The 13,327-nt window shown below is 53.3% G+C and overlaps 2 protein-coding genes across 4 annotated transcripts in view; both read left to right on the top strand.

Annotated features, from left to right (window-relative positions):
* The window catches only part of LOC122390580 (metalloprotease TIKI2-like), a 65,458-nt gene extending 58,756 nt beyond the window's left edge, over positions 1 to 6,702 (top strand). Inside the window, exons 6-8 of the mRNA XM_043383671.1 lie at positions 4,639 to 4,729; positions 5,414 to 5,602; positions 5,929 to 6,702. Coding sequence (XP_043239606.1) covers positions 4,639 to 4,729; positions 5,414 to 5,602; positions 5,929 to 6,094 — 446 coding nt within the window. The 3' untranslated portion in view covers positions 6,095 to 6,702. The remainder of the gene's footprint in view (positions 1 to 4,638; positions 4,730 to 5,413; positions 5,603 to 5,928) is intronic.
* Positions 6,703 to 10,153: 3,451 nt separating this feature from the next.
* Positions 10,154 to 13,327, top strand: part of LOC122390577 (cytokine receptor-like) — a 77,549-nt gene continuing 74,375 nt past the window's right edge. The window contains exon 1 of one of the 3 annotated variants that reach the window (XM_043383667.1): positions 10,154 to 10,381. The gene's annotated coding sequence lies outside the window, so the exon portion shown is untranslated. The remainder of the gene's footprint in view (positions 10,382 to 13,327) is intronic. The other 2 variants (XM_043383668.1, XM_043383669.1) reach the window with 2 other exon arrangements.

The following is a 13,327-nucleotide window of genomic DNA, read 5'->3' as shown; positions in this document are numbered from 1 at the left end:
TGACTCATGAGCGCCATGACATTACTTTTGCCAGCATCGTGTTCCTCTCGTCGAGACGCGTCGAATGAACTATTTTTTGACCTTGAAAGGTCATTTTTTTTAAATTTGACCTCAGGTCAAGGTCATGACCTGACCGAAAAGGGTCATGTTGCATATCAGTCGATCCGTATCGTCGAGCTGAACACATCTGACGTGTTTTCACCGCTCTAGCACGTCTCTATCAAAAGTTATAGCCAAAAAACTGCTGGCGACCGTTCATGACCTGAGATGACCTCAGGGGCACACAGAGGGGTCACAGGTGCATTTTTCCTATTCAGTGTGTCATGTTTACCTATGAACCGATGTTTGAGAGCGTTTTGAACGATATTCGTCCAAAAGAGGCGCATTTCAATTTTCTCCCATTGACTTATAATGGAGAGGTCGCAAAATTGACCTGACCTTAGGTCACAGATATCAAAAATCCGAGATATACATTTTATACATACTGTTACTCATATCAATCGCTGAAAGTTTCAAAGTGATCGTTCAGTCGGTGTAGCTATAGCGAGCCTTTGAACTTTTTCTGAGGTAAGGTCACTTGACGTGACCTGGTGACCTGACCTTGAACGGCCTAGGTCTGAAATTTTCACAACATGTGCGGAAATGATGTAGAAACACGTGTACCAAAAACGGCGGCGCTGCGCGCCGCCGTTTTTGAGATATTCGCGAAAAACCTGAGGGGGGGGCGTAAAAACGCCCCCCCCAGCACGGCGCGGGTTAAACGAGCCCCGACACAGGACGATGGATGGCGGCAGTTATAAACTCGTAAGGCATGCGTAAAATTATACCTACATTATAAAACTAAAATGTACTCTACATGAATTTCTGTACCGACATTAAAACTTCTCTAAAATGGATAAATTAAAATGTCCCACTTGTTCGTATTTTGCCTATATTTCTCCATTTTCTTTCTTTAGAGGGCATTTAATTTTTCACGTTCAGATGAAAATGAACAAATTAATCAAAGGGCTTATTATGCGTGCTAAATCGTATAGAGAAAAGGGAGTCAGTTTCGCTCGGTGCCAGCTGGAGCCGGTGCCCGGTACTGTTGAATGGAGCACGGTGTGAGACCTCGGCAGGGGAGGAGAGTCTATTTCCCGTCGGAGCCGATCCAAAACAAACGGGGTCAGCGGAGCCGACTGAGATCGGCCTGTCGAAGACGCGCTGGGAAACACCGGCTGCTAAAACAGCCCGGAAAGTGGCGAGATGTTTGGCTGTCCGATCTGTGTCCGTTGAAGGTAAACGGCGACCAGAGTACGGTGGGTTGGGTGGAGAAGGTAAATTGCCCTCGATGAGTTTATTATGCTTCTATTTTGCAGATATATGCCGACCTGTAACGCATACCATTTGCCATTTTGCCATGAAGTGCAGATGAAAAATTGTTTTTAATTGACTTTTGACTAGGTATAGCTGTAAACGTTTCCAGATCCTGTCCTACACAAATGGCTCTGTTCCACTGCACTCCGGCCTTGTTTGATTTATTTCGGCTCCTGCAGTAGATTTCTCAATGAGAGTACCTATGTAGCGAAGTGCAGCCTTCCCCGTACAGGCTGACACAAAGACGATGTCGCTTCAAACGGCGCATGGCGCTTTGTAATGCAAAGCTCAATCGCCCGTCTTGTAAACGCTGGCGTAAGAACCTTGTCCCATTATCGAGTCAATAGGTCCCTGGTCCGCCCTTTGTTTTTGGTACTCATGCAAATGTAATGGGCTTTCTTGTCAGGGTGCGTTCCATTCAGCGACCTTTCCCAACAACAATTTACCAAATATGCCAATAGCGTGCTTACTGCTCAGAACAACAACCAGTATTGCTGTCTGGAATGTGGAGCGTTTCACCAAGAATGCCGAATCATTTCACTGAGAACGGTTTTGGCTGGGTGAAAAATCGACATCCCGCAATGAAATCTGATTGCAGGCTGACTGTGACCAACAAGCTGGGTGCATTTGTTTCTGTCTTTCTGGCTGTTCCCTTGTGAATTTACCTTGATTTATGTCGTTCTCGACCTCTGTTTTCTATCGTCGTGACTCGGCTGTTTACCTCCACGCCTTTTTCTGCTCGCTTCCCAGTTTCTTATCGTCACTTCTTGCCTCGTCTCTAATCGTCGTCGTCCCTCGCCTGGCCACGTGCCGGTGTTTTCTCTTTCATCTCTCCCCGTCCGTCGCGTCTCTCCCGCGCGGCGGGCTGTCGGCCGACCTATAAGACGCCGAGCCGCGCGCAGCGGGACACCAGCGCCGTCGCGGACACCTTCATTTTTTAGTCGTGTCTCCGCCTCGCGGTGTCTGTCGCGCCGGCGCGCCGCCCACCCACGCCGCGACATTATACCGGTCGCCGTGCGGCCGCCGGCACTGAACGAGCACCGCGAGACGGGCGGCGGGACGGACAGGTCATCCGCGGCGCCTCCGAGCCGTCACGCATCGAACCTCGCGCGGCGGCAGTGTCGCACGACGCCGTCACATTGTCGCGGACGGTGTCGCAACGCGCCGGCTCCGTACCGTCTCGCCGCGCCTCGGAGAGCGGTGCGGTGACGGTTTTATTAGCGCGACTGCGGCTATGTGGAGCCGACGGGCCGGTTTACGATCTGAGCCGCTCCTAACGCGCTGCGCCGTGACAGCCGGGACGGCTCCGGTGTGCGCCGGCTCTGATGTCCGCCGCCGTCCGCCGCGACCGCCCGGGCCGCGCCCAGCCGCGTCAGCCCTTGAAGTCACCGTCCACGCAGCGGCAGACTGTAACCAGCCGCGAACTGCAAACGGTCCCCTGTACCGCTGCAAGTAATCTATGACGAGCTATTGTGGCAAGTCTCGGCGAGGTCCGCAGTGCCTCAGCCGCCATGCCGTGGATTGGCATGACCTCCGGTGTGCCTCCGGATATGTTGGCGCGGCGGTTCGGCTGTCGGCCGCCGGGGGCGCCGTCCGATGTGTGGGTGCCGCCCCTCCCCTCCCCTCCCCTCGGCGGTCCGGTGACCCGACCTTGGCCGCCGGCGGACACCTGGGAGGACGCCGGCCGGTCGGTGCCTCAGATCACCGCCCTCAGATGGTGCCGCTGTTGATGGCTGGGCCGTGTTTGAGTTGGCCACCGGCCGGGCGGTGCGCGGACCCACAGTGGCACCGACGACCCTCCCCCTCCGCTCCGCTCCCCTCCCCAGCGGCTGGGGTCACAGGGGCCGACGCCAGACATAATACGACCCGGTGCGAGCCCAGGGGCGCGGTGCGCACGGCCGGGCTGCGCCCGGCACGGCCGGTACGCCGGCACGCGGTACGCCAGACGAGACCGGCATCAGGGGCTCACTTCAGAGCACTGGAGCACGCTCTCGCCTTGCACAATGCATGCTGCAAGAGCTCGACCACCCGCGCCCATTCGTCCTGAGCTGCTACCGCCGCTACCCTCACTCGAATGTCCCTGGCCGCTGCCGCCGGGCCGACGCCCTCAGTCGACCGCCGCCGCCCCGTTTAACTACCCCCACTCTCCGCCCCCGCTGCCGTCCACTTATGTCGTGAATGTGCCTGCACACATGCAGCCAGATGCCAACTGAATGGCCACTCAGGGACGCAGCTATTACTCCAGCACAACTGATAAGGTCGCGTGTGCAAGCGTACTTTGTCACAATCATTTCGCGCTATTGAATGGCCTTGTCGGAACGCTGAATTGAAACGTCACGCATCGTTTTCGCTGTCACGAACGCGTGCGCCGGGCGCCGGGAGGGGTCTGTTGATAATGTGAAACGGAACGTCGGAGGACAAACCGGTGGGCGGAGAGAGCTGTCAGGCAGTGAGCGCTCAGTCTGTTCATTACCATACGTGTGCCCGCTGGCCGAGATGACGGATGACTAGTGTGTCGCTGATTGGTTTGTTTGTTTGTGTCGGACGCTCCGTTATGTGGGAGGCGGCGGTGGCGGCCGGCGCTCCTCATGAGTGGGTGCGTGTGGGTGGTGCGTGTCCCGCGTGGTGGTCCTCGTCTCTCTGTAGAGAGGTCAGCGTCCCGAAAAGTGTCTCTCCCGTCTCTCCTGTCACTCCAGAGGATTTGTCGGTACCTCCGAGACCTCTTCTACCTCTTCAGAACTGTCACAAAGCACACATTTCCATGGACGTCGTCCAAAAATCTAAAGCTGCATCTTCCTTCTCATCTTAACGGAGCTGACATAGTTGTACTTCAGTCGTCTATCTTTTGAGACTTGTCTTTCCTTTGTCGGTGCCCGTCTCTTTCATGCACAGCCTCGTCTAAACTTTATCCTAATCCATCTTTATAACTCGGCTTTATCGAACAGTTCTGTGGTTTTTACTGCCACTGCTTCAGTGAATTGCATTGTCACATTTGTCACATTTTCACAAAATTTCAAAATTTTGAAATTTTGTGAAAATGTGACAAATGTGACAATGCAATTTGCTGAAGCAGTGACAATAAAGACCACGAAACTGTCCAATAAAGCCGAGTTATATTGATTTTTAACTAATTAACGAGCCGAGCACGTTTTATCTAATCCATCTTTTTATAGCATCCCACAAACGGTTGCACAAACTGCTGCACTCAGCCAGTCTTGACCGTGCTTGAAGTGGTGTGGTGATGAAGAAACACTATTTCGAAGTGGATTTGTTTTGTTGCAGGTCATTTCCTGGGCAACTACAGTGTTCTGGACGTTCTGCGCCAGGCGGGCTACAAAGTGACCAAAGTTGGACCTCGAGAACGGATACGAAGGTGAGTGAAGCTCTCGGGGCCGTCTTACACACCACACAAGGAACCGAACTGTTCCACCGTCCAATCGTCAGAAACTTTGGTCTGGTCGAGCCGAGACACTCCCTAATGCACACACAATCATCGTTGGGGAGTAAGTGTCCAAAGTTCACACGATGATTAGAGTTTGACAGACTCGGAGTTTCTATTCAGAACTCTGAACACTTTTTGTTCTCACGAATACGGACGGGCATTACTACAGGTCGGCAATTGTTTTAGTGGTCACTGCGTTGAGGAAGATTGCGACTAGCGCATAAAAAGATGATGAATCAGGCTAGTGACGCACTCGTATTCTTGTCTCGTTAGTAATGACCGTAACTAAATTAGGAAACGTCCTTCATTTACCGCTGGTTCTGAAAGAACGGGCAAGTAGCGGGGACAAATGCACTATGCGGGAAATAATGCTACGAGCATGGTGGCGATAATTTTCTTCACCTTCAACTTGCCCGATTTCAATTCATTGTGCTGCGATTTTAATACTATAAAAGGCGAATTTTAGAAGGGTACAGACAGCATCGTCTCTACATTTCATTCAATGTGAAATATGGCGATATTTTCTGTATAAGTAAAATGTGTGATTGTCGATAAAATTCATTTCCATTCCCTTGTTATCTAATCTAATGCCTTCCTGTGATCGTTTTTCGCCAGGTACAACCGCCGGCGTCGGCCGGGCGGCGGCGGTCGGCGGATTCCGCCCTCCGAGGGGGCCCGGTACCGCGGCTCAGAGCCCCCGTCACGGCAGGAGGGCCGGAGGCGCCACGGGGCCCGCCACCGGGACAACAAGTACGGTGACAACTTCAGCGACCTCTGGGTCCGGATCGACGACTCGCAGGACAGGTGAGATTGGTGGGGAGAATGGTCAGGCAGTTGTGGAAGATATTGGTGAGATAGTGTTGTGACAGATGTTCGTGCAAAATATTGATGAGGTATGATGGGGAGACCTGTTGGCGATATTTGGATTTTGTCGAGAGATTGATAAGAGGGTGAAATGTTGGTGACTGGTGTCTGATGGAATTGAGTAGCGAGATGTGGTGGTGTAGATACTCTGCGACTGCGTGAGGGCTTACGGTGGCGCCACCTCCGACAGATCGCCCCGCATGCCGCTGGTGTCGCCTGTATGACCTGGCGCTGTATGACCGATGGTGCTGCCCGCTGTGTTTCAGCGAGCCCGACCCGGTGGTGTCCCGGTCGGACGAGACGGTGCGGGTGCTGTTCGGTCTGTCGTCGGACACCTCTGTTCGCTCCGCGACCGACATCCCACGGAGCTCCGCCGCGCTGCTCACTGCGCTTCTTCTCATAGTGGCGGCGCTCTCGCCACCACGGACATAGCGTACCCAGTGATCAGAGCGTCTTTGGTGGCAAGTTCTCGAATCTGAGCTTCCAAGATTGCACTGCAGGTGACGCTGTGTGTGCTCCTCGTCAAGGAAGCGGTGAAGTGCTTCGAATCGAAGCGAAATTTGCGAGTAAGGCGTCGTACAAATACCGTGGTGCGCTTTGCGAAGTGTTTTCTCTAGTCGTGGTGCCATGAAGGGTGATGTTTGATACATGGCTGGATGCTGACTGGTGTGACCATTTTGTTGCCGTTGACCCGTGATCTATAACGTCACATCGTGTTGGTATTTGGTAATATTGGTCAAATGTTCCGTGGTATATGGTGTCATCTTAGTCGATTTGTGACAACTTTGAGTGTACTTGTGTGACTGTGTGTAATGTGTTAGTGTGACGTGAGTGGGTTTAACACCGGACGAACTATGACATTGCTACTGTGTCCTTTATGTTGACCGGGTGCTGCCGACCGATATCTATTGAATAGAACGACAAACTGCTGCACTGTGCCGCATTATATTAGTGGTGTTATTGAACGACACACATGACTTGTACCTCGTACGTCACCTTGTGACCCGCGTATGGTAATACAGGCGATATGTTGACCTCAGGCCACTGGTGTTTGTTCACTTCACGAGACCGACGATACCAAATCAGCGACTTCCAGAATTTTTACTCGCTTTCGCCACATAATCATATAATTTCTCAGTTCTTACAGACCCAACCATCCCGATAACATGTACGTTTTCTGTTGTCATGTACGTTTTTATTTTATCCAAGCATTTGATGCCCCCTGTGAATCGTGATGTTGTCTGATACTCTGTTGTCAAGCACCCACCATGTGCTACTTATCTTACCGTAAGTGATCACGTCTGGTGCGGGAGTGCGCGCCAGGCGGTGCTGTCGGCCCCTGTCCCCCGCCAATGCAGTTTTTAGCCGGGTCGGCGGCCGGGCCCCAGACACGGCACTCTGGCGCCGGAGGCAGGGGGACGGGCGATTACCCGCCGCCAAATGGGGAAACGATCGTAAGGGATGGTAAATAAATCACCAGATGGACGGAGCGGGAACGACTAGCAGCGATAGCTGGGAAGGGACAGTGCGAGACGGCGCTATTGTGTGGTCAGGAGGCGCTAAAACAACTGTGATTCTAAAGCAGCCGAATGGGTGTGGAAAATTGCCTTTAGGTTTGTCATTTTGTACGTTTTATTTTTACTCTAGCACATACCAATGATCACGCGCAAAGAAACCTAACTCAACGTCTTTATATGACTTCACCACACATGCTTTACCTAAGTTTCATCCACATCTATTCAACCGCCCCACTATACTCCTGCAACACAGCGTTGACCGAGGTAGTCTGCGGCACAGAATACCCACTCCGGGATGTGCGAATTCGGTACGTGAGTAGAATCTGGAGCACGTCGTCGGTGGCCGTATGTTGTCGATTCGGCCGCTGCTGTCCGGTTAGCGCTGTAGGGTTTCAGCTGGCGACAGTGGCAGCGTTTTAGGGACAGTAGAGGCAGTGTCGGACCTCGGAGCTACAGTGACAGTGGCGAGGCTACACTGACACTAGCGACGGTACTGCGAGAGTGATTGGGTCACGCCAAAGCGTCGCGGTTTCAACGATAGCGTCGGCGTTTTAGCGGCGATAGTTCCCGGAGTTTCGGCGACCGTGACGGCGTTTCAGCGGACAGTGTCGTTGCCATGGCGACAGCGTCGGCGTTTCAGCTCCGCAGTCCGCACTCTCGGCCGCTCTCAGCGCCCTGTGAGCAGCCCCGCTCCCGCCCCCCCCCCCCCGCGCTGCGTTCGGAGGCTGGCGGGGAGGGGCTGTCGCCGGCCGGCGGGACTGGAAAGTTCACCGGCCGCCGGGGGCTGGTCGCCGCACGTGTCTGCAGTCTCCCCCGGACGACAGACGCAGCCTGCCTGCCGGTGATGGGGTCAAGAGAGGGCTGATGATGGATGGCTTGAACACTGCACTGTTGACTTAGGGCAAATAAGCAAATATATGCAACTATAAATGAACAACTAGATATAAAAGTCTGCTGATCTAAGAACTTCCTTTGGAGCTTCCAGGCTATGCAAAAAGAATCGCAAGAAGTAACGACAAGAACATACCCCGGGCCTTCGACCTGTAGGCATCCGTGAACTTCTATGCACGTCTCTTACAAAACATCCGTATAAAATTCATACCAATTTTTTAAGCGTTCATCCCCGGAACTCATCGTCAGCTCCTCAACAAATAATCACAAATCTCCCTCATGTTCCGTATCACACACAGAACACTGTCCGTAGTCAGTTAACCCAGACAGTGGCACCGAACGATGGACAGTGACCACTTAGGACTCTGGGCAGTGACTTTAATGACTCGGGTCACCTTGGAAAGACTTGGGTCACCTTGGAATGACTCGGATCACCTTGGAATTTCCTAACTATCCTGCGGTACCACGGCCAGTACCCGGGTGTGTGTGTGTGTGTGAGTGGGTGCTCCCATTGATCGGTCTTTCCCGCTGACGACAGGTCAGCCGCTTCGAAACACACGGTCAGTGGCCCGAGCTGAGCCGCGCTGCATCTGTCGCCAATTTCATTGAAGTTGGGCTAGTGTTTCTATGAAGTGCTTCTCTCAATTTTACGTTATTTTGATTTGCTTCATTGAAAAAGCAACATTATTTTGGCTATTTATCCAGTGAGGAAGACATTTTTGACTTGCTATGATAGATTTTTAAAACGGAAAATACAAAGACCAGAAATATAGAGACGGTGAATTTTGATTAGGGATAAACGGCTTCAGTGTCTGTGCATCGATCTAAGTTCCATAATAAGGGACGGTCACTCTTCCCGTAGGCGGCCATTTGATGTAGGGATACATTTGGAAGTAGTTCCAATCAATGCGACTCTGCAATTCATTGTTTTCAGTTCCAAATTAATCATAGTGTTTTATACATAACTCACGATTTATTCGGGATGATCTGCAAAATGATGACATTTAGGCAGGTAGGTACTCTCGAGGGCAGTCTATCAAATTTTAACAAAAGGTTTGAAACTTGAGGCCTTGGGCTGCATAGTTGTCTAATTAATAATAGCCGGACATAATTGTCAGCGAGTGAAGAGAGCCCCTCGAGACGGAGCCAGTTTTTGTACTGGTGCAGTAGTTCCAGCTCATAAACAAAGTCTGTATTAATCAGTTTCACAGCCTGCTATCTGAGCCAGGTGCAACTGAGCGACAGCTAATGATCGTGTCAGGGGAAAACGTGGGCGACGTAGACTTGCGAGAACAATAATTGTCACTTTCAACTCTTCAAATAAACTTCGGTCTCTCTGACATTAGCAGATGCATTTTCATATTGCATCCGATGAATAGTGAGCTGATTTTGACATGATTTTATTGCTGGGGAGTGGGGATTCGCGACAAATGAGATTCCCAGTTTTTCTTTTTGCTCAAAGCTTCATAACTTTGCTACAATGAACTACAGCAATGCACATTTATGTACAGCCCACCGCTAAAGTAATGTAGGGTTTTACCAATCTCTACGGTTGGCTTTGACTGGCGATTGTTTAATGCGGAGTGATCGAAGAGAAGATGTCAATAGCTAAAGTTGCAGCTACAAGGGTGACGATACATATAAGCTACATTCAAAGTTTCATTGTAGTCTGGCTAATCGTTCCTAAGCTTCAGAAGCAGAACATACCCATGACTGAAACCCCACATTACTTCTGCTGTGGACTGTACATCAATTACAAAAAGTTTGTTTGTTTGTTTTGTTGGGTTAGGCCCTTTCGGTCAATTACAAAAAGGAAGCACTAAAATATAAGACCTAAATCGACCAATTACCATCAAGTTTCCGTAAATCCCTCCTATGACTGACGGCCAAGCCCGACCGCACGATTTACACATCGACGCAACGCAATTCGTCTGAGTGAGTGACATCGCTGTCAGCAAATCGCTGTGCCGGTCCGGCCGGCCGCCGGCGACCCCGGCCGCCGCCGCTGCCGCCGCGGCCGGGCACGTGGCGCCCCCTAGCCGGCCGGACGGGTCGCGCGGCTGGCCGGCCGGCCGGACTGGGCCGTCAGACGGGTCGTGCGCCACCGGCTGACGGGAAGGACGGGTCGGCTGGTCAGGGAGGTGAGAGGACCTGTGGCCAGCCCGGCTCTGTGGAATTATACAGTGTATCGCGTATGGTGTGCTGAACACAGGTGAAACGAGCGACCGCTACAGACAGGTGTGCTTTGTTACCGCGAGTGCGAACTGCGATAGACGTGACATTGCGCCCGGATTTGGATATAATGTATAAGGTAAGTTTCCTTTTGACAGTTGGGATCACTCCCCGATTTCTGCGTTATTCAGTGCACTTCCACTCAACGCACCACAATCGACACTTTGGAACAGTGTGTGATCCGCCAAACACCACACATCAGCTGGTAAATAAACACTTCTTTGCGCCCTATATCAGCTGTTGCCGCGATCTGGACTGGTAGCACCGTTTCGACAGTGTCTGTCTGTGTGTGGTCAGCGATGGCCTGTCGTTGTCTCTGTCTCTGACGACAGGTGGCTGAACAGACGTTCGGCTGATCGTCCCACCCCGCCCCCGCTCCGCCTCCCCTCCACCCACCTGAGGAGAGAGGGAGGGAGAGAAAGAGAGAGAGAGAGAGAGGGAGGAGAGAGCGAGAGAGAGAGAGAGAGAGAGAGAGGGATAGGGAGAGGGAGAGGGAGAGGGAGAGGGAGAGGGAGAGGGCAGGGGTGGATTTATTTGTTTTTTATTGGGGTTGCACAGCCCTGAAAGGGCGCCCAAAGCGGTTCCGAGGGGCGCAATAGTCCGGAAGTGAGCGCCACCAGGTACGGTCGTAAACTTGGCGTGGGGGGGGGGGCGAATTGGCAAAGGGGCCCCTGTAGACCCTCGCTGGGGGGCGGTGTGTTAGCTTAACCCGCGTACCGCGGAGGGGGGGCGAATATCCGCCCCCCTCCCCCTGAAGTTTTTCGTAAGTAGCGGAAAACTTCTGAAACCAGTATGAGACCTTTATATAAGCCCGGCGTAAGATCATTTAAGGCCAGTATTGAGATTGACCCTCATAAACCGGGCGAGACCTCGCACAGCAGTATGGGTCTTTGAACTCCAACGTGGGTCTTACGAGACCTGCCTGAGCCATCAGAGGCCAGTGCGGGCCCGGGGTCATCAAAGGCCAGTGCGGGGTCGTCAAAGGCCAGTTCGAAACCTCTGAGGTGGTGTGAGCCCTTGAGGCCAGCGTTGGTCCTTGAGAGGTCAATGTGGGACCCCAAGAGACATGTGTGGTGCATATGCGACCCAAAATAGACACAACTAACGACATGGGGCTCTCAGAGACTAGCAGCGGCCGTTATAAACCTGCACGGGCCAAACAGCTCGACAGGGGCCCTCCGAGATCGGCAGAGAATAAGAAGATAGCATGAGACGCCTATGATGGGCAGGCCCGGGCTCTCAAAGACCTAAATGGAACTATCAGAGACCAGGGACCCTTGGCAGCAGACATGGGCCCTCAGAAACCGATGCGACCCCGATATGGTAATAACTATATGGTAATAACTATATGGTAATAGATTAATGCCGGCCCGCTGCGACGAGATAACGGCCCTCAAATTCCGAAATTCCGACATGGGGACCAACAGAGACTGACAGGGAACCTTGGAGGACGGCATGAAACGCCAAAAGTTCTTCCTTGGACCCCAGAGACTAAAGATGGGACTCTCAGAGTCTGGTGCGAGGCCCTCTGAGGCCTGTTTTGGGCCACCAGGGTCCGGTTCGGTCAATCAGATGCCGGTTATGGCCCTCAAAAGCCGGTTTGGGACCCTGAGTGGCCACTGGCCAGTACTGGCCCTCCAAAACCAGTTGGTCATCAGAGGCCAGCCCAATATGATCCCTTACAGGCCAGTGTGGAGCTCTCGGAGGTCAATGTGGGCCCTCAGAGCCCAGTGCGAGGCACCCAAAGTTCAATCTTGAGCCCCCAGCGACCGGAGTGGGTTCATCAGAGGCTAGTGTGGGTCCCTCAGAGGAGCCCGATTCGGGGCCGTCAGAGGTCGGTGTAGGGCCCTCAAAGGCCAGTATTGGCCCTCAAAGGCCTGTATGGGGCCCCCAGGCTCAGAGGCCGATGTGGGCCCTCAGGGACCAGACTAACCTGGCACCCCAGAGATCATAATAGGGCCATCAGTGGCGATGTAGAGACCCCATAGACCGGCTGGGGCCCATTGATGCCAGTTTGGGGCCCTCAGAGTCCAGTGTGGGGCCTGTTATAAGCGACAGTAGGGCTCCCGCTTGCATTGTCTCGAACAAGACTGGTCCACATTCCAACCGCGCCCGCCGACCCCAGCCGTCGGCCCATGCGCCGGCGGGCAAGTCTTCGCAGAGGCGGCTCCAGGGAGACAATCGAGGAGCACACTACCACAGGGCCCCTAAACACCGTCATGGGTCCTCAGAGGCCGGCATAGAGCCTTCAGAACTCAGAAGCCAGTACGGGGCCCTCAGAGGCACCCAAGGGACAAGGGCCAGCCTTGGGTGTCAGTGACAGAAATGGGGTTATCAGCAGCCGGTGTGAGACATTTAGGTAGAGGCCGGTTTGGGCCCTCAGAGGCCAGTTTGGGACCCTTAAAAGCCAGTTTAGGGCCCTCTGGGCTCTGAGACCAGTACAGGGCCTTAAAAGCCAGTTTAGGGCCCTCTGGGCTCTGAGACCAGTACAGGGCCTTCAAAGGTCAGTTTGGAACCATTAGAGGCCGACGTGGGTCCTCAGAGGCCAGTGTGATTTCTACAGGCCAACGTGGAGCCCTCAGAGGTGTCAGTATGGGGCCCTAAAAGACCGAACATAGCGTCCTCAAAGGCCAGGATGGGCCCTCAGAGGCCAATGTTGGTCCTAAGAGACCGGCATCGGGCCTTCAGAAGCCAGTACGGGCCCTCAGAAGTGCCCAAGGGTTAGTCTTTGTCCGCCAGAGACAGAAATTGGGCCATCCGAAGCCACGGTGTTGGGCCCTAGGAGGCCATTTTGGGCCGTCAGAGACCAGTTTGGACCCTCAAAAGACCAGCGTGGGTCCGTACCGGCAGTGTGAGGCCCTCAGAGACCAGTACAGAGCCTTCAAAGGGCAGTTTGGAACCATCAGAGGCCGACGTGGGCCCTCACATGCCGTTGTGGTATTTTACAGGCCAGCGTGGAACCCTCAGAGTTCAGTGTGGGGCCCTAAAAGACCAGCATGGGTCGGTGTTGGACCCCAGAGGTCAG

Source organism: Amphibalanus amphitrite, unplaced genomic scaffold (genome assembly GCF_019059575.1).
Source record: "Amphibalanus amphitrite isolate SeventyFive unplaced genomic scaffold, NRLGWU_Aamphi_draft 000401F_arrow, whole genome shotgun sequence".
Classification (NCBI taxonomy): Eukaryota; Metazoa; Arthropoda; class Thecostraca; order Balanomorpha; family Balanidae; genus Amphibalanus; species Amphibalanus amphitrite.
This window is presented reverse-complemented; position numbering and strand designations above follow the sequence as displayed.